The following is a 21,446-nucleotide window of genomic DNA, read 5'->3' as shown; positions in this document are numbered from 1 at the left end:
TTCTCAGTATTCATTATAACAATATCAAGAGGAGATGAAAGGAGAAAGGAGGTTTTTTTTTAAATGCTTTCTGTGTTCCTAAACTTAAAGGTGTGGTGCTATCATGAGGCAAATGTTCTTGGAAACGTTAAACTGGCTCATGTAACTTGAGCAGTCTTTAAAATGTGAAATTACATGAACGTGTCCATGCTGATAATTATAAGGAGGGATATACAATATTGAGCACATACAGAAAAAGTTTTGCTGTAAGAAACAAAAATTATAGCAAATACATATGTGTAAAAACATACCAGAGACAGAGCTGCTTTCTGGACGAACATCACAATCATGAGAAACATCTTCATGCATCTCAGGTTTGCGTTTCATCCCCCTGTTATCTTCTGACGCACAATCAGTCCAATAAACAGAAGAAGAAGAAGATGGCTTTTCTGCATGCCACTGCATCTCCTTATTCAAACCTTTTAAACACAAAATAAAATGTTATAGAATAATAGGTTTAAGACTATAACTGGCTTATATTACATACATAAAAAGGCCAATTACTATGTTAGAATAACATTTAAAATTAAATCTACCTGGGTCTGCAGCACTTATAGGATGAGGGTTTTCATGATGAATTGGAGGAAGATCCTAGAAAAACAAGCAAACATGCAAAGTATATTGATATATAATACAGATAGTATACTAATTTACACACATACATAGTGTATCTACACAGATTTGAACGTTTTAAGGCCCCACCGAATGTGAATGGATAAAAAGGTACCTTGTAATACAAAATCAAGTTACTCAACATTTCATGTAAATGTAGGGCTCATGCACGCAAGCAATTTTAAACTGAATTTGTCAGTGAAAACGAAAAATAAATAAATATTTCACTCAGTTTTGCTTCAGTTTGATGCAAGTTCTTGAACTCTTTCTATGCTGGTGTCATGAGTTTTCAGCCAGAGGGGGAAAAAAATAAAGAATAACACACAGCATTTTTGAGGGAGCCACCAGAAAAACAGATCATCCTTCAATGTTTTTCACTGACTCATTGACTTGAATGCCCTGAATGAAAATTTCAAAATATAGAACATGCTATTTATTTATTTTTTCATGCAGAGCATTCTTGTCTAAGAATGTGCATAACCCCATTGACTTCAGTTGGTCAGTTTTCACTGCGGGTGCTTGTAGTTTTAGACACAGACAGCACCCATACATAAAAAATCACTCTTGTATGAACCCTTAAAGGGGTTGTTTCACTTCAGCAAATTGCATTTGTCATGTAGACAAATACAAGGCACTTACTAATATATTGCAATTGTCCATATCGCCTCATTTGCTGGTTTGATTTATTTTTTTCATCATATTATGCAGTGCACAATGCGAAAAAGCGGACCACAGAAATTGGCACAGGCTGGTGCTTTTTCCTATAATGTGCAAGCACGTCCACCACAGCTGGACTGCAGGGTGGTCGTAACCCCTGGATATGAGCAATGTATACTGTGATGGAAAGATGAATCAAGCCAACAAAGGAGGCAATATGGATAATCACAATACATTAGTAAGTGCCTTGTATTACGGTAACTCTGTCTACATGTTAAATGCCATTTGTTGAAGTGAGGCAGTCCCCTTAAACTGTAGAATGTGAACTTTTACTTTAATACCTACTTTTGGTTCTGTTGTGGGTTTTGTAGAGATACTGTCTGGCATTGTGGAATCCAGAAACTGTAAATGTAAAAGTTATCGGTCAGTGAACTGTGTATTGATAGTATTTAGTAGATAAATAAATGAGACTGAGACAAACACAAATGTTCAATATGTAGTCACATAGTGACTTCAAAGCAAATAATTCTCATGTTCATATTTTTTTATTTTATTAACCTTTGCAACTATAATTTGTAAGGGTACTATTCCATGTTAGCAGCCATAAGTAATTTTTGCAATTAACACTACTTGGCAGGCAGCATCTGATATTCTGCCAGTGTAAAGGTGCCACAGATTACGTGATGAACGACATTCAGTAACAGAATCATTTGTGTGGACAGCAGAACATACCGTCTAAATAGCACTCTGCTGCTGGCAAACAATGATTATGTATGGGGACAAATAATGGCATTATTGATTACTCATTCCCATACTGTGGAGGAGATCAATGTATGTAAATACAGCATTCTCCTTCACTGACAAGCAGGCAATTGTCGTAAAGGAACACTCTATCATCAACAGATGAAATGATAGAAGTGCAAATAGTCAATAGGAAAGAAATGCGAGTTAGAGTCCCCTATTAGTCTTAAAGAGGTTTTCTGGGTTATAGATATTGATAACCTACCTTACTTGGGCTGCAGGAACCCCGAATGGCCACCATATAGCAGATGGAGCATTCTGCCTCTGGGCTTTGTCTGGCTCTGGGCAACTACTGAAAACAGCCTAATCGGTGAGGTTGCTGAGTGTTGGACCCCCAACCAATCTGATACTGAGAATAGGTCATCAATATCTGGTACTCAGAAAACCCCTTTAGTCTGCTCATAGCTCTCCACTGGCTGTTCGTCCAACAACTATCTCTCTCAACTCCCCTGAAAATGGCCTGTTTGGCCCAAAATAGTCTTATGTGTATGAGGGCTTTCATGCACATTAGTCAGTTGTATGCTTGAGATAAGTACATTTTAAAATGATTAAATAAATAAATTAAAAAAAAATCATTAAAAAAAAAAAAACGTTATCATTTTCACAAATAATAAAAAGATAAAATTGGTATTGCCACCTCTGAAAATGGTTATTATTTCACTTTAACCGCACAATGAACTCCATAAAAGAATGCAAAAAAGAAATAGCAGAATTTACTTACATCAAGTCCTTTGTATTTCAAAAAATATTGCTCAAGTTGGTCACTCAGCTGCTGCGTTAAGTTCAACACTATGGTTGCTTCTTCCCGGGATAAGATCTTGAATGTCTCCTAGAAAATTTTAAATTTTGTTGTCTTGCATTACAATTAAAGAGTAAAAAGTACAATATAATAAGGCTGGCTAAATAAGAACTACTACAAAACTTACCGAATAATTTAAAGCCAATTGTCTTTTATCTAAAACTTGAAGCTGAAAATGAAATACGAAGATCAATCATTAAGTTATGTTCTACAACATTGAATGCAGTATTGTATCAAACAATAAAGCAGGTTAATGAAAATGGTGAATGAAGTCCAGCTCTCAGGTGGAATACCTTGAATTAGTCTTCTCAAGCACGATCCTGGAAGTGTGTTCACACCAAACGATAATCCTTAAAAAAAAAATATTGGATGGATCCAGCCAGTAAAACCATAGAGTCTATCATTAAGACCTTATTGGTCAAAACGTGTAAGCCTGCCACCATGGAATAAAGAATTATTGATTTTACTCGCTGGGTCCATCCAATATTTTTTAGGCTTCTGGTCACACTGGTCTCAAGGCTTCCAATTTCTTCATTTTTACAAGCATAACAGATTGGACACAGAATAATAGGAACGGCCAAGTTTTTGCTTTTTATTTTTTACTACGTAGAATAGCATAGCAGTTTACGCTATTCTTTAAGCAAAAAACAAAACCAATTGAAACCTGATAGAATGGAGACTAACTGAAGCCAAGTGATGCAAATCCATTTGAAATCAACGTTGAAGTTAACAAAACAAACATTTTCCTGCATGTGTCTGTAAAAATGCTTAGCACATAAATCGCAGTTTCAATAAAACCTACAGTAGGTAATGCAAAACAGAAACTTTGCTTACAACCTGGCTGGTAGGATTATCTGAAATATTTGTTCTTACTTCAGAAGTGAAGTCACCTTCCTCTATGTTTATTCTCTAAAATGATAGGAATTATGAAATGTGTTTGTGTGAAACAATGTAGGTGTTTTTTCTGAGTATCTTCCAAAGCAATTGCCAACCTTCCACATAGTAAGAGGCTCACATGTTTCCCATAGCTCCATCAGAAGACTGCACTTAACATGAGCTTGGACACCAGGTGAGACACAAGCTTCCACCTTGGTTTCTCCAATAATCACATAAAGTGTTTCTTTCAAACCTCTTTTGAACCAGTCCTGGTCTGTGTCTATTATTTGAACCTCGCTGTTATAAATCGAGTGTCCTTTATCTTTAATGGGGTATTCCGGTAAAGTGACTTAATAAAAAATAAAAAAACTGCATTAAGGCTGAAAGCTGTGACCCAACCAGAACCCATACTTTTACATATAACCAGAGTTTCAATTTAACTTTAAATCCATTCGTCGAGCTCCTGTGTGAGCCTGCAACACACAGAGTATCATGGAGCCTGACCTTCCCTCCCAAAACTACAATGCCCACAATCCCTAGCTTTCCTGCTGTGAGTGCTGATGTTTACCGATTGGCTGCCTGACATACAGTTCAGTCACGCCCCCTCTACTCTAATCACCAGCACACTAAGGGCTGTTTCACACGAGCGGATGCCGTGCGTGACATCCGCTGCGTGAATGACAGCCAAGACCTGATGCGGACAGCAGAAGCATGGAGCATTAACATGATTGATAATGCTCTGTGCCTCTCTGTGATCTCTTTACTATGACATCACAGTGAGATAAAGTTGTCACTACGATTTCGTAGTAAAGAGATCACAGAGAGGCACGGAGCATTATCAATCATGTTAATGCTCCGTGCTTCTGCTGTCCGCATCGGGTCTTGGATGTCATTCACGCAGCGGATGTCACGCACGGCATCCGCTCGTGTGAAACAGCCATAACACTCCCTTTGTTTCACAAGACATTTAGCTAGAGAACTGATAGCAACACACTGAGCATGCTCGACCTAACAAAGGCTCAGAACTACAGGACGATGCCATGGTAATTTATAAGGAAACACAGTGGGTAGCAGAGGAAGAAAACAAATTTTATAACTACTGAACAGTAAATATCTGAAATTAATATTATATCAGGTAATTGTTGATAATGATTTAGTCTAAAACACAAGTTATATTTATGGTAACTGGAAGACCCCTTTAAGATGTAAGTACATAGCTGAGCTGTGACCGCAGGTGTTGGATCTTCTGTGCTGGGCCATACGCTTGTACATTAGGGAAACAAAACAGCAGCTACGCCAGTGTATGGCCCAGCACAGAAGAGCCAACACCTGTGCTCAAGACTCAGCTTTGTACTTACATCTTAAAGGGAATGTGTCATCAGAAAATGGCCTATTGTTTAAATCATATCTTTATGTTAAACATTTTTGTAAAGATTTTTGGTGGTGTTATTTTTAAAATTTCCATGTCTATACCTATATTGACCCCTTAAGAACCCAACAATTTTCATTATTATAATTTTTTTGTCCTCCCAGAGCCATAACTTTTTAATTTTTCTGTTCATGCGGCCAGATGAGGGACTTGTTTTTTGCGTGGCAAGTTGTACTTTCTGTGTCATCATTTTATATTGTATAGAATGTAGTAGAAATGTAGTATGACTTTTTTATTTTGAAGGTGAATCTATTTTGTTCACAGTATGGGATAAATATACTTATATTTTAATAGTACGAGCGTTATAGGATGCAGTAATACTTATGATCTTTATTAATATAAGGGAGTGATTAAAATTTTTATATATATTTTTTAACAACTTTAAATAACTATTTTTTTTTAACACTTGAAGTCCCCCATACTTTGAACATCACTTCTCCCATAGATTGCAATGATGTAACATTGCAGTCTAAGGTAGGTTCACTGTCTTCCTAAGGGCTCCATAGAAACATCGCTGTGTCAGGCCTTGGATCCTTCAGAGGGCGAGACTTCAATAACAGCTGAATGGCTCCCTCGATCTCAGCGTGGGGGAGCTACAAAGCCCACTAAGGTTCTGAGCAGGTGCCATGTTTAAAGAATAGATTTCCAGCATACTTGTGCAGAGGAGGTCCTTAACCTCCTCAGGACCGCTGCATGCAAGATTGCGTCCTGGCGGCGGCCCTGTTGTTCCTCCTGGACACGCCGATGTGTCCTCTTGCGAGACGCGCATGTCCGGGCCGGGAATCGTTACATCAGAAGTTCGTCACCAGCCTGCCAGCCAATGATCATCGCTGGCAGGTTGGTGACTTTAAAAAAAATTGAATCAGAAGCCATTTAACACCTTATATTTATAACTATAAGGTGTTAAATGGCTTCTGTGCTCCTCTCCTGGTTCCTTTTCGTCGGTTGGTCTCAGCAGAAGAGCACACATCACTGTTTGTACACCAAACACTACACTTAGCCCCAGATCACCCCCATCACCCCAATTAACCCCTTGATCACCCCTGTCAATCACTAGTGAAAGGGAAAAAAGTGATCAGTGTAAACTGTCACTTTTTTATTTCACTAGTATTGACGGTTAGGTTTTAGGTTAGTTTAGGCCCCTTTGTTAGGTAGTTAGCATCGGTTAGCGCCCAGCCCACCGCAGTCACTGATTCGCTGATTAGCGTATCGCTAATCAGCATTGGTACTTTTATAGTATCTGTAAGTGATCAGAACTGATCACAGTCAGATCTATAATAGTATTAGTGTCACCTTAGTTCGCCCTCCACCCAAAACGCAGTGTTTGCCCGATCAGGCCTGATCGGTCGCCCACACGTGCGTTAACCCACGCCGGCCCCGCCGCAGTGACAACAGTTTTTTATTTTTTTTGATCACTGCACAATCACTTTACAAGCGCTGCGGCGATAAAAAAGAATCCGTTTTGATATTTTTTATCAATCGCAGCGGCTTCCGGTACTTCGCTAGCCTCCCATTTGTAAGACAGGCTTGCTTTTTTTCTTGGGTAGTCTCAGGGAATACCCTCTAAATTTAGTTGACCAAATAGCAAGTAAGGGGTATTCTTCTGAAGAGGCCTACAGGCTTCTGAACCAGTCGGATGAGAAATGGGAACCCTCATCTGACGAATCCAGCGGGTCAGAATACGAACCTATAGAAAGCAGTGGCAGTGTGACCCAAAGTTCGGACGATGAGGTTGAGGTCCCTGATACCACCAGGCGTACCCGACCCCGTGTTGATAGACCACAGGTTGCGCAGGATTCGCTTCAAGGGCAGCAGAGTGGGGCTGGCGCTGTCGGATTATGTGGTGAGGCATACACCAGCAGCGCAGCCCATCCTGGACCTAGTACCAGCACTGCCGTAGAACAGTGGCGAGCACCAGAAGGGCAGTTGAAGCTGGTACGGTGGCACGTGCATTAGTTCCCCTGTCGCAGCCACCGCACAGACAGGCCCGTAGAGCCCCTAGAGTCCCTGAGGTGCTGGCAAACCCTGATTGGCAGCCCCCAACTTCAGCCGCACCAGTAGTTCCCCCTTTCACCGCCCAGTCTGGAGTTCGGGTTGAGACAGGACAGATCGGATCGGCACCGTTTTTTTTTTTCCAGCTGTTCTTGACTGCGGAGCTCTTGGACTTAGTCGTGGCAGAATCGAACCGATATGCCACTCAATTTATAGCCGTCAACCCGGGAAGCTTTTATGCCCAGTCTTTCTGGTGGAAACCCGTCCAAGTTTCCGAATTTAAAACTTTTCTGGGCCTTACAAAAAAGAATGAATTGCGGTCATATTGGTCCACGAACCCAATTCATCACATGCCCATGTTGTCTGCTGCCATGTCCAGCACACCATTTGAGACCATGCTGCGTTTCCTGCACTTTAGTGACAACAGCACCTCTTGTCCCAGAGGCTACCCAGCTCTTGACCGGCTCCACAAAATTCGGCCTCTCATAGACCACTTTAACACCAAATTTGCAGATTTGTATACCCCTGAGCAAAACATCTGCATAGACGAGTCCCTTATACATTTTACCAGGCGCCTTGGCTTCAAACAATACATCCCAAGCAAGCGCGCCAGGTATAGGGTCAAATTGTATAAGCTCTGTGAAAGGGCCACAGGCTATACGCACAAATTTAAAGTCTATGAGGGTAAAGATCAGACCCTGGAGCCAGCCGGTTGCCCATACTACCTGGGAAGCAGTGGGAAGACAGTCTGGGACTTGGTGTCACCCTTATTTGGCAAGGGGTACCATCTTTATGTGGACAATTTTTACATAAGTGTGCCCCTCTTCAGGCATTTGTTTTTAGAACAGATTGGCTGCTGTGGCACCACGCAACCTAGTCGCCGGGGCTTCCCCCAACGGCTCGTTACCACCCGTCTTGCAAGGGGGGGAAGAGGGCTGCCTTGTGTAACGAAGAACTGCTCACGGTGAAATGGAGAGACAAGCGTGACGTTTACATGTTCGCCTCCATTCACGCAGACACGACAATCGAAACTGAACGAGCAACTGGAGTCATTGAAAAGCCCCTCTGTGTCCACAACTATAATTCGCTCATGGGAGGGGTGGATTTCAATGACCAGATGTTGGCTCCCTATTTACTCTCCCGCAGGACCAGACGCTGGTATAAGAAGGTGTCTGTATACCTAATTCAATTGGTGATGTACAATAGTTTTGTTCTCTACAGTAAGGCTGGGAGAACAGAATCCTTCCTCAAATTTCAGGAAGAGATCATCGAGAACCTCCTGTATCCAGGAGGTTCCGTGGCCCCAACCACCAGTGTAGTGAGCCGTCTACACGAGCGACATTTCCCCAATGTCGTTGCTGGTACCTCAAACCAAGCGCCACTCCGAAATTTTTTTTGTGTCTGTAGCAGGAGTGGAATAAGGCGTGACACCCACTATTTCTGTCCTGACTGCCCTGCCCTGTGCTTAGGGGAGTGTTTCCGGAAGTACCACACACAGGTACACTATTAGTATAGGGATTGCGTGACACAGGACAGGCACACAAGGCTCTTAGGGCCCTTTCACTCACAGCTGCTGCAAACCTCTCCTTTCACCTGGGACAAAGTGCATAATGTAGTTCGCCACATCTCTGGGCGATTTGCGCTTTGCACATTGTCCCATGGGGAAGGAGAGGTTTGTCCTATAAAGGTAAAAAAATAAATAAAAAAATAACAGGTTAGCAAAAAAGTTAATGTTCCAAAAGTTCAAGAAAGTTTATAAAAGTTAATGTTCTGTTTCAAATGTTATCTAAAGTTAATGTTAATAAATTTATTGCGTTGCGGCCTGTTTTTTTTTTACCTTCTAGGTGGACCAACCGATGGACCAGCTGCAGCACTGATGTGCATTCTGACACAAGCATTGCGCTGCTGTCAGATTACACAAAAGTCAGTGTATGCAGCACTGCAAGACGAGATTTCTCCTCTGCAGTAAAAAAGATACGTTTGCAGAGGCTTATGAGCTGAGGGGCGGTGTTCATATGTTATGGCAAACACTTTGTTTATAAAAAAATTTAAATTCCGTCAATGATTTATTCATCCATATCGATTGATGTGAATGGAGAAAATCGGGTTTGCCAGCGCATAAGAGCTGAGTGGGTTTGGATGTTGGATGGAGCTCCCATGTCCTGGCAGATGCCTTCCCCCTCCTTTTCATTTCCCGTATGCTCAATATAAGGAGAATAGCAGAAACTCCTAATGCTGGCCATACATGTAATGATTGCGGAGACCCTCAAATGCCAGGGCAGTACAAACACCCCACAAATGACCCTATTTTGGAAAGAAGACACCCCAAGGTATTCGCTTAGGGGCACATTGAGTCCATGAAAGATTTTTGTCCCAAGTTAGTGGAAAGGGAGACTTTGTGAGAAAAAAAAACAAAAAACAAAAATCAATTTCCGCTAACTTGTGCCAAAAAAAAATATCTTCTATGAACTCGCCATACCCCTCACGGAATACCTTGGGGTGTCTTCTTTACAAAATGGGGTCACATGTGGGGTATTGATACTGCCCTGGCATTTTAGGGGCCCTAAAGCGTGAGAAGAAGTCTGGAATCCAAATGTCTAAAAATGCCCTCCTAAAAAGGTACTCATTGGAATTTGGGCTCCTTTGCGCACCTAGGCTGCAAAAAAGTGTCACACATGTGGTATCGCCGTAGTCAGGAGAAGTAGGGCAATGTGTTTTGGGGTGTCTTTTTACATATACCCATGCTGGGTGAGAGAAATATCTCTGTCAAATGACAACTTTGCATTAAAAAAAAAAAAAAAAAAAAAAGGGAAAAGTTGACTTTTACAGAGATATTTCTCTCACCCAGTATGGGTATATGTAAAAATACACCCCAAAACACATTGCCCTACTTTTCCTGACTACGGCGATACCACATGTGACACTTTTTTGCAGCCTAGGTGCGCAAAGGGGCCCAAATTCTAAAGAGCACCTTTAGGATTTCACAGGGCATTTTTACGCATTTGGATTCCAAACTACTTCCCAAGCTTTAGGGCCCCTAAAATGCAAGGGCAGTATAAATACCCCACAAGTGACCCCATTTTGGAAAGAAGACACCCCAAGGTATTCTGTGAGGGGTATGGTTAGTTCATGTAAAATTTTATTTTTTGTCACAAGTTAGTGGAATATGAGACTTTATTATCATTTTTTTTTCTTACAATCATATTCCGCTAACTTGTGACAAAAAAATAAAAACTTCAATGAACTCACTATGCCCGTTAGCGAATACCTTAGGGTGTCTACTTTCCGAAATGGGGTCATTTGTGGGGTGTTTCTACTGTCTGGGCATTGTAGAACATGACAGGTGCTCAGAAAGTCAGAGCTGCTTCAAAATGCGGAAATTCACATTTTTGTACCATAGTTTGTAAACGCTATAACTTTTGCACAAACCAATAAATATACACTTATTGCATTTTTTTTAATCAAAGACATGTAGAACAATAAATTTAGAGAAAAATGTATATAGAAATGTAGTTTTATTTGAAAAATTTTACAACTGAAAGTGAAAAATGAAATTTTTTAGCAAAAATTTCGGTCAATTTCGATTAATATAAAAAAAAAAATGTAAAAATGTCGGCAGCAATGAAATACCACCAAATGAAAGCTCTATTAGTGAGAAGAAAAGGAGGCAAAATTCATTTGGGTGGTAAGTTTGACCGAGCAATAAACCGTGAAAGTAGTGTAGTGCAGAATTGTAAAAAGTGGTCTGGTCATTAAGGGGGTTTAAGCTAGGGGAGCTGAGGTGGTTAAAGGATCCTGTCACTCCCCAAACCATCCCAAGCAGCCAGCAGTACCTGCGTGTAGCCAGCAGCGTGTTTTTGATGATGCCTTTCTTCCTGAAGGCAGATGCAGCACAAGTACTGAAAACGTTGTTTTATCCCCTGCCCGGCACTTCTCCACACATGCTTGAAGTCAAGGAGGCAGCGGCCTCCTTGCTTCAAGTCACGGTAACCACGCACCCTTCCCTGCCCCTTCGCTGTGACTGACAGCGCTTATGCACTGCCTTTGCAGTCACAGAAAAGGGGGCGTGGTTATCGTGACTTGAAGCAGGGAGGCCACTGCCTCCTTGACTTCAAGCATGTGTGGAGAAGCGCGCCGGGAAGGGGATAAAACAAAGTTTTCAATACTTTTGTTGCATCTGCCTTCAAGAAGAAAGGCATTATTAGAAACACGCTGCTGGCTACACGCAGGAATTGCTGGCGGCTTGGGTTGTTTTTGGGGGGGTGACAGGTTCCCTTTAATGAGTTTTCTTTTTCTTATTCTCCTCCTAAAACCTAGGTCTTATAGGGCAAAAAAGACAGTAATTAAAAAATATGCAATGAAAAAAAAAAAGTATATGCAGGAAAAAATTTCAGGGACACATTCCCTTTAAGGACAAAAACACTCATTTGATGACAACAAGGTTCACATCTTAGACACAGAGCAGGAACAGTTCAAAAGAGATATGAAAGAAGCTATTTATATCAAATTTGAGAAACCAAGCTTAAACAGTGGTGAAGGGGGTTGTTCTAATACCTCTGCTATGGCAATTTACGGTAATCACGCCTAATAGCTTCAGTCATGTAAATTGCAATCAACATCTTACCTCCATAAAGTCCCTGACAAACAGCTTCTGCACATATGCATGCCTATGCACGCTCCTGGCCCGAGAGGCAGGTGCTTTTTCTTAGACTCCATTCACATGTCCGTAGTCTGTTTTGCGGATCCGCAAAACACGGACACTAGCAATGTGCGTTCTGCAATTTTGCAGACTGCACATCGCCGGCACTAATAGAATATGCTTATTCTTGTCCGCAATTGTTGAAAAGAATAGGACATGTTCTATTTTTTCGGGAACGGAATTGCGGACCCGGATGTGCGGATTCGCAATTCCATATCCGGGCAGCACATCATGCAGCCCCATAGAAATGAATGGGTCCGCAATTCCGTTCCACAAAATGTGTAACAGAATTGTGGACGTGTGAATGAGGCCTTATTGTGTGCAAGCATAGCCACCAGTGCTGGATTGCAGGGTGGTCATAACCCGTGGAGACAAGCAGTGTACAATGCACCTGAGAAATGAATCAAGCCAGCAAAGGAGGCAATATGGACACTCATAATACATTAGTAAGTGCCTTGCAATAACTTTGTGGACATGATAAATGCTATCTGCTGAATTGAGACAACTACTTTAATGCCGGAGAGTTCTTGTATGAGTCAATCAAACACAGAAAGCCAGTCTGATAACTAGAGAAATGTCTTCAAGAGAAAATAGAAGTCCAGTTGCTCTGACGTATTACTACTGGTATGAATCCCCTTCAGTTTTAATAAAATAAATGATACTCACCTAGCTCCATTCCACCAATTAATGCAGCACATCATCACACTGGCTTGTGCTCTCTCCTTCACAGCAGGTGTGATGACGTCACTACATGATGCCTGCCTGATTGGGGGGGGGGGAGCATGGACTAATGAATGGTGGAGCAGGGAGTAGATGGCTCCCTGCTTTACCACTGTATACTGTTTCTGCATCCTCAGGACAGTTCAAATCGAGACATGTCGCAGCTCTCCCAGGATCGAAGGACTGCAGCCAAAACCCGGGACTGTTCTTCTGGATCCGGGATGGTTGGAAGATCTGAGTCACGTGACCTGCCACTGGCGGGCCCAGTGCAGTTGCAACATTTGCCCTATGGTTAAAGCAGTCCAGTCACACATAGGGCTTTTTTTTGTTTCTCTTCCAGGATTGGTTTTTGTTTTTGGCAAAATACACTTAACAGAAAATGAAGAAAGAACACCTGAAAAAAGTAATTCTTTTGAGCTGATATTGACAAAGTGTAAATTGCTATTGGCGCTTGGTCAATAATAATACAACGAAGGTGCACTCTTAATTTGGGGTTCATCAGAAGGGTATAGATTGAGGCAGGGTCATATTAATACTGGGTTGCATCTCCTCTCGCTGTGATACAGGCTGCTACTATGATTGCATGACAGCAATCATACAGATGCTGGATATGTCATTCCAAGCTCTTTCAACTTAGACCTGAAGTTCAGTCAAGGTGGTTGGCGGCTGTGCATGGGAGATCTGTTGTCCCATCCGGACATTCTAGATAGGGGAGAGATCTGGTAATTTAAAGGTGAAAGCTTGGCATGACACTACAGGAGGATATCCAACATCAGTATGACCGTTTCCATGCCAGAGAGTCAGCCTGTATCGCAGCAAGGGGAGATGCCACCCAGTATTAATGTGACCCTGCCTCAACATATACCCTGCTGCAGAACCTACAATAAAGGGTGCACCACCTTGGTTTTGTGATCATTGCCCAAGCACCAAAAGCAGTTCACCCTTAGTCAATCTCAGCACAATCGCATGAAGTTTTCCAGGTATTCTTTTTCATTGTCTTCATTGTTTATATACAGTATGAAAGTTTGTAAAACTTAAAGTCAGTAGAGGCAACTACAGTTCCTCAATAACTACTGCCAGCCACAAGCAGCTAGCCTACTTCTACCTCCAGTAGTCACTGCAAAAACTTTCATATCTCTAATCCTCATGTACACAACAGTTACAAGCTCCTGCATGCTGGTGGGAAGCTACTGCCTAATGACAGCTTCTGTATCTAGCTTTATGCATGAGTCTCTGCTAAGAGAGACAGATATCGCGGGAGTAGAAATCGCTGTCATTATAGGATATGTCGGATCATACATACAAACTATGGGGGTCATTTATTAAGACTGGCGATTTAGGCTACTTTCACAGTCGCGTTTTGGGCGGATCCATCATGGATCTGAAAAAGAGGATCTGTTACAATAATACAACCGCATGCATCAGTCATGAACTGATCGGTTTGTATTATCTGTAACATAGCCAAGACGGATCTGTCATGAACTCCACTGAAAGTCAATGGGAGATGGATTCGTTTTCTATTGTGCCAGATTGTGTCAGAGAAAACGCATCCATTTGGCTCAGTTTCGTCAAGCGGACAGCGTTTTGGTGTCCACCTCAAGAGCGGAATGGAGACTAATCGGAGGCAAACTGATGCATTCCAAGAGGATTATTTTCCATTCAGACCACATTATGGCAAAACTGATCCGTTTTGGACCGCTTGTGAGAGCCTGAAAGTAGCCTTAGACGCTGGTCTTATTCCCACTGCACTGGATGCACCAAAGTTATGTAGAGCCTCAGGCCTCTACATAACTTTGGCATGTGGTGCAGCCGGCCATGAGACAGGATTTAAACTGTGCCAGCTTCCCTGTACTTTAAGACCATTTTTCCCCTACTACCTCATAAAAGTGGTATGAGTGAGGAAAAGTTGCAGATTTGGCTACAAAACAACCATTTCCCGGACTTGGGTTTGGTTCCAATGTACCACTTGTAATCCAATCCGAGTTTGGGAAATGGTTTTCAGCACAAATTAATTTATGAAGTTATTACCACCCGAAGTCTTGTGAGTCTTCGCAAAGCAATAACATCGGCTCATCGGAGCCAATACATTCTAATACTGTACGAAGCTCCTGCTCCGTACAGTATTAGAACGCAGTTTAATGCCAATCGACTTCGGATGTTTCGACTACAGAAATGCAACAGATTTAATGCCCTAAATGTACAGAGGATGAAGGTGCAGTGAATCCAAAGCAAACTCTGCATGTAACAGCGAGTTTCCCTTTGGAACAATTTTGTCATGTTTGGTTGCACCATAAAATTGGCTTTGCGCATTAGATTGTGTAGTCATATCCAGCAGCAATCTAATGGGTATGAGGGCAATCCGGCTGTCCCCAACATCTGTTATTGCTCAGACATGTATTTCAACTTGCTTGATCCTTTCATTTTCATTGCACATCGCCAGATAATGCCACATACTGTACATTCATTGGTAATTTAATTTTCCAGAAACCAACAGAGCACAGGGACAGGAAGCCTCCAGAATAAAAGGTGTTGCCTTCTCTACCTGCTCCAGTGGTTTACAGAGCATGAGAGGTACCACCTCTCTGTGTCCATCCATATATCTCCAAACACCATACTTCCGTGATAGATTGATGAAGATCAATAACGACCGAAACGTCTCAGTTATGGCAGCCTTATTGGACAAGATTAACGATCCAATTTATGGCAAAACCAAGAATTCAGAGCTGTAATATAGATGCCTGTCACTAGACAATACTTGCCTGCAGTTCCATGCAATCAATTGGAAATCTACTTCCAATTTCTCTATTTAAATTTTTTGCACAATTTTGGAGTGTATTACAATAAAAAATTCCCTTTGCATACTTCATATAGAGAGTGCGCGGTTTTCTCTATACAAGTATATATGGACATAGACCCATATACCATAGGATTGCATATTCCTCTTTTTTCCACAGTTAACCCCTTCAGGACATTTTTCACCTTCCTGACATGGTAAAATTTTGCAAATCTGACATGTGTCACTTTATGTGGTAATAACTTTGGAATGCTTTTACTTCTTCAAGACATTCTGAGATTGTTTTCTCTTGACATACTTCATGTTAGTGGTACATTTGAATTTATATGTTTTACCTTTATTTATAAAAAAAATCCCAAATTTAACGAAAATTTTGAAAATTTGCTATTATTTAAATTTCTATGCTTTTAAGACACACATTGATACTTAATAAAATAGTAATCAATTAACATTCACCATATGTTTACTTTATGTTGCCAACATTTCGTAAATGCTAGTGTATTTTTTAGGATGGTTTAGAATTTCAGAAGAGATTTTTAAGAAGATTTCCAAAAAACACTTTTTTAAAGGACCAAACCACCCATAAATGCTTAGGAGGTAAGATGCGGGCCATAGTTGAATTCAGGAGGACATGTGCGGTCACTGGCTGGGTACATGAGTACTTGATTCTCAAAGCGTTAATTACCACTGAGAGCTCATTATATACCTGGCCAGCGGCAGAGAGGGGGGCTTGGGCCGCTCCCTGTGCATCGGCCCACTGGGAAATTTCCCTGTAGGGTCTATGGCCAATCTGCCCCTGGGGGGTGGGTCTAATTTTTTGCAGGATAAGGTGTTTTAACTGGCTCAATTTTGGGCTACGTAAGACTTTTTGATTGCTTTCTATTACGCAGTTTGTAAGTAACAAAACTTGTCTGTTTTGGTACCCTTTTTATTTTTTACGGAGTTCACCTAACGAGGTAGATCATGTGATATTTATTTTTGTATTATACATGACTTTTCTAGTTTTTTTTACTTGAAACATTTTTTTTTATTGTTAAAAAAACACTTTTTACAGGTTTTTTTTTGTCCCACTATGGGAGTTCAACTGTTCAGGGTTTGATATTTCAGTTCAGTACAATAGATGTTGTATTGAACTGCACTGAACTATCATTATTACACTAATAGTTTGCCTAAGAGACCCAGTCTGCGGGATGGGCCTCATAGGCCTCTATAGTTGGTGGCATCTAAGGCCTTTGCAAGGCCTAAGGATTGCCATAGCAGCCATTGGCTTCCTGTCATCACAGTGTGGGGAGCTGACGGGGTCAGAGAAGGAGCCCCTTCCTTAGGGCTCATGCACACAACCGTATGTATTTTGCGGTCCACAAAAAATACGGATAACGTCTGTTTGCATTCCGTATTTTGTGAACCGGAACAGCTGGCCCATAATAGAACAGTACTATCCTTATCCGTAATGTGGATTATAATAGGACATGTTCTATTTTTTTTGAGGAACAGAAATATGCACATACGGAAAGAACACGGAGTAACTTCTGTTTTTCTGCGGACTCACTGAAATTAATGGTTCCACATACGGTCAGCAAAAAAAACAGAACAGCCTTAACAGTGTTAATTGAACCCCTTCCTGACATGGCGTTTTTCCACTGTTGCATTTTCATTTTTTGCTCTCACTTGCCAGAGCCATAACTTTATTTTTCCGTTCAAGTAGCTGGGCTTTTCAGTCACATCAGGGCTTATTTTTCCATTTTAAATATTTTTTGATTTTAATAGTAGAGCATTTTTGGACAAGTAATCGCTATACCAGTAATTGGCATCAGAGACTCAAGCAGGCTCTGGCCTATCACTGCAATATAACAGCTTCTCAGATTCCAGCCGGAGTGGGAGCATGCAGCTCTCCCATTTTCACCACTTAGATGTCGTGGTCACATTTGATCCACGGCATCTATAGGGTTAAATGTCCATGACTGGAATTATGCTCTAATAACCACAGCCAAGAGTTCAATAGCTACAGCAAAGAGCAAGAGGGAACACCTTGGCACATTCAATGAAGAAAATAGGGAATATAGATATACGTTTTTGGCTATCGGCCTGAAAGTTCACAGGTTATCGGTATCGGCTCCAAAAAAATCAACATCGGTCGATCCCTAATAAATAACAATCATAATGACTCACAGAATAGAATTAAGATGATGCCAAATTTATATATTTTTTATATTCTCTTCAAGGCTGTGAGCTCCCCCTCTGTTTCTCCAGGCTGAAGGGGAGGGTGATTTAGCTATTCGTATGTTGGGCTGGGTTGCAGATATGGACCTGGTCTTGTTTGAATGTTGACAATCTAAGAATCACATAATTATCTCCACTACATCTGGAGATGTAACTGCTGCTTTTACCTCCAAATTAATTTCTAACCCCTATATATCCAAATGTAGTGGAGATAAAGCAGTGATTCCAGTCTTGTTCTAAAGCAGACATTTTCAGCTTTCAAGCAAGACCCCTATTTTGTTAGCTACAAGAAATCCCGAGATGAGAAGTTAAAGTAGCCCTCTTTCCCCTCGTACGAAAATTTGAAATAGGAAGCCAGCTGTTTTCAGTCAGTGGGCCAGCAGCCCGGCGGTAAACAGTGAGAAGGCTGCGGCGCTGCTGGAGCGCCGCTGCCTTCTCAAAAAGCTGATCGGCGGTGGTCCCAGGTGTCGGACCCCGGCCGATCAGAAGCTGATGATCTATCCAGAGGATAGATCATCAGTTAAATGAAAGTGCAGAACCCCTTTAAGAGCCAATTGTGCTCGGATTGTCATGCTATTTTTTGAGGAGTAATGCAAGAGGTTGATAAACGAGAATGAGAAGAGCATAAAGTTTTTATTTAAAACAAAAAAGGGAGCCATAGGTCACTGGGTAAAGTACTTGTATTTGGGTACAACGTCAGACCCAAACCATACTACCAGTGCATTTGACCTCTTTCTTGCAATAACCAGACAATTCAGTACTTGTTTTGTGGCCCACATAATGAAAGACAACCTTAAGATCTTAAAATTCATGTTACTAAAATTAACTTACTTTTTTCTGGTCAGCAGAAAACCTAGTACGAAACGAAAGAAGACCCACTATTAAATGGAATGCTAATCATGAAAAAAATAAAATAAATTCCATCATATTAATCAGCTAAATAATTATCTGAGCAACATATCATATTACACAGAAAAATTGATTAACCATACTTACTCAGATCTGTCTCCTTGTTCAGCCATCCAATTTTCTACAAAAAGTCATATAAAAAAAATAAAAAAGAATAGAAAAAGATCATGTACATTCAGCAAGATAGTAAAACAACAAATAATTTATTAATATTTGGATATGCAACTGAAAAGTATAATATAAAATATCTGACCTTTTTAAGGAGGTCACTAAAGGATCTTAGACTAAGTGCGTGGCCTAGTCTAAGTGCTTCATGGGTCTCACGTGCAGGGAAGAGCAGGAGCTCAGCTGTCTTATGACAGGAAGGCCACTGATCCCAGCTGTTTAAAGGGCTTCTGTCACCCCATTAAACAGTTTTTTTTCTTTTCTTTACTAATAATCCCTACACTGCGATCTCATCATACATAAGCTAATTAATGATTTTGGTTCAGTAGAATTTCTTAAAAATCGATTTTTATAATATGTAAATTACCTTGCTACCAGCAAGTAGGGCGGCTACTTGCTGGTAGCAGCCGAATCCTCCGATGGTAATGACGCCCCCTTTGCTTGTTGATTGACAGGGCCAGGGAACGGGATAGTTCTCTGCTGGCCCTGCCTGTTTTGATTCAATATCTTGCGCCTGCGCCGCTGCCGTACCTCTCTTCAATCTGCGCAGGCGCACTGAGAGGCGGCCACTCACTCGGCCGCTCGCTCCTCAATGCGCCTGCGCCAGGTGTAGATGTGACGTCATCGGCGCAGGCGCATTGAGGATGGAGCGGCCGAGTGAGTGGCCGCCTCTCAGTGCGCCTGCGCAGATTGAAGAGAGGTACGGCCGCGGCGCAGGCGCAAGATATTGAATCAAAACAGGCAGGGCCAGCAGAGAACTATCCCGTTCCCTGGCCCTGTCAATCAACAAGCAAAGGGGGCGTCATTACCATCGGAGGATTCGGCTGCTACCAGCAAGTAGCCGCCCTACTTGCTGGTAGCAAGGTAATTTACATATTATAAAAATCGATTTTTAAGAAATTCTACTGAACCAAAATCATTAATTAGCTTATGTATGATGAGATCGCAGTGTAGGGATTATTAGTAAAGAAAAAAAAAAAAAAAACGGTTTAAAGGGGTGACAGAAGCCCTTTAAAGGGAGTCTGTCCCCAAAATATGAACATATACAGCACTTACATTGTCCTGTAGCACACCTATACATGAATGTAATGGTAGCTTTGTTATTTTCTTTAGACTTGCAGAAGTAGGAAAATTATGTTTAATTCATATGCAAATGAGCACTCGCAAGTGCCCAAGGGTGGCGTTCAGTGTGTAGGAGCCCAGGCTGCTCTGACTTCTTTCAGCGTTACTCCTCCCCAGCCTCTTCCTTTGCCCGGCCTCCTATTCCCTTGTGTCATCCCTAGGTCCGGCTGAGATCGCGCACCTGCGCACAGCTTCTCCGGGCCAGCGCATGCGACAATCAAAAAATTGCTTGGTCACAAAGACCTAAAATGCATACAGTGGGAAGGGATTAACTAACCTTGTTCTTTCTTCATATCTGCTGCTGAAACATACTCAATCTAAAAACATTTAAAAAAAACGATGTTATCACTATTCTTATTATTATGCATCCACACCACAGACTTTGAACCTGACCAAAGTACAACATCTGCATGGAGTTTGTATGTTCTCCCCCGTGTTTGCCTGGCTTTCCTCCCACACTCCAAAGACATACTTAGGGCTCATGCACACAACAGTATGCAGAACCATTAATTTAATTAAATAAAAAAAATATGTAAGCTAATCCATGTGCATTCTGTTTCCATATGTCCTTTCCGCCCAAAAAAAACTAGATTTTTGTACTCTCCGTAAAATCTGTTTCTCTTCCGTTCATTGGGGAACACCGGCATTGACCATGGGTATAGCTGTTTCCGCTAGGAGACTGACACCAAGCACACAAAGTGTAAGCTCCTCTCTCTTCGGCTATATCCCTTCCTGCAGGGACCAAGCTAATCAGTTTAGTGCAAAAGCAGTAGAAGAAGACACACACACACACACACACAAGAAAATTACATTATGTACAAACCCAGAACCACACAGGCCCATAAACAAAAAACTGGGTGGGAGCTGTGTCCCGCAATGAACAGAAGAGAAACAGATTTTACGGTGAGTACAAAAAACTAGTTTTCTCATCCGTCTCATTGGGGGACACAGGCATTGACCATGGGATGCTCCAGAAGAGTCCTGAGGGTGGGCTTAACTACAACCCCCCTGCCAATCAGAGAACCGCTGTTTGCAAAACTCTATGCCCCAAAGAAGCGCCAGAAGATGCAAAGTTGTGCAAAAGTACGCAAAGACCACCAGGTTGCCGCCTTGCACATCTGAAGGGCCGAAGCCCCACGATGCACTGCCCAAGCCAAATGAGCAGTCACCCGGAAAGGCGGGACCCGGTCCTTAACGCAGTGGACTTCCACAATAGCCAAATGAATCCATCTGGAAATGAAAGTCTTTGACGCTGCTAGCCCTCGTCTCGGCCCCTCTGGAATCACGAACAGGGAACCCGTCCACCTCAAAGATGCCGTCTGGGACAGATAGATACACACTGCATGCACCAGATCCAGAGAATGAAGCGACTGTTCAAGGATGAGACGGGTCCGGAAAAATTGAAGGGGAAATAATATCCTCATTTAGATGGAATGTCGACACTACCTTTTGACAAGAAGGACTGCATAGGGCGAAGGACCATGTTATCCTGATGGATGATCAGCAAGGGCGACCGTCATGACAGAGCTGCGAGTTCCGACACTCTACGGATAGAAGTAATTGCAACCAAAAAAGCCACTTTATAAGACAGGAAGCACAGCGACACCTGCTG

General features: G+C 41.8%; 1 protein-coding gene across 4 annotated transcripts in view; it reads right to left on the bottom strand.

Moving 5' to 3' along the window:
* LOC122938067 overlaps nt 1-21,446 on the bottom strand; it is a 100,649-nt gene that overhangs the window by 19,320 nt on the left and 59,883 nt on the right. For all 4 annotated transcript variants that reach the window (XM_044293348.1, XM_044293347.1, XM_044293350.1 and 1 more), the window contains 8 exons: nt 20,112-20,151; nt 18,635-18,668; nt 18,470-18,491; nt 3,036-3,077; nt 2,831-2,938; nt 1,654-1,710; nt 576-630; nt 291-458 (listed from right to left, as the gene is read on the bottom strand). In XM_044293348.1, the coding sequence (XP_044149283.1) occupies nt 291-458; nt 576-630; nt 1,654-1,710; nt 2,831-2,938; nt 3,036-3,077; nt 18,470-18,491; nt 18,635-18,668; nt 20,112-20,151 (526 nt within the window). The remainder of the gene's footprint in view (nt 1-290; nt 459-575; nt 631-1,653; nt 1,711-2,830; nt 2,939-3,035; nt 3,078-18,469; nt 18,492-18,634; nt 18,669-20,111; nt 20,152-21,446) is intronic.

Source organism: Bufo gargarizans, chromosome 5, assembly GCF_014858855.1.
Source record: "Bufo gargarizans isolate SCDJY-AF-19 chromosome 5, ASM1485885v1, whole genome shotgun sequence".
NCBI classification, from domain to species: Eukaryota; Metazoa; Chordata; class Amphibia; order Anura; family Bufonidae; genus Bufo; species Bufo gargarizans.
The sequence above is the reverse complement of the archived record's forward strand: the minus strand, read 5'-3'. Positions and strand labels throughout refer to the sequence as shown.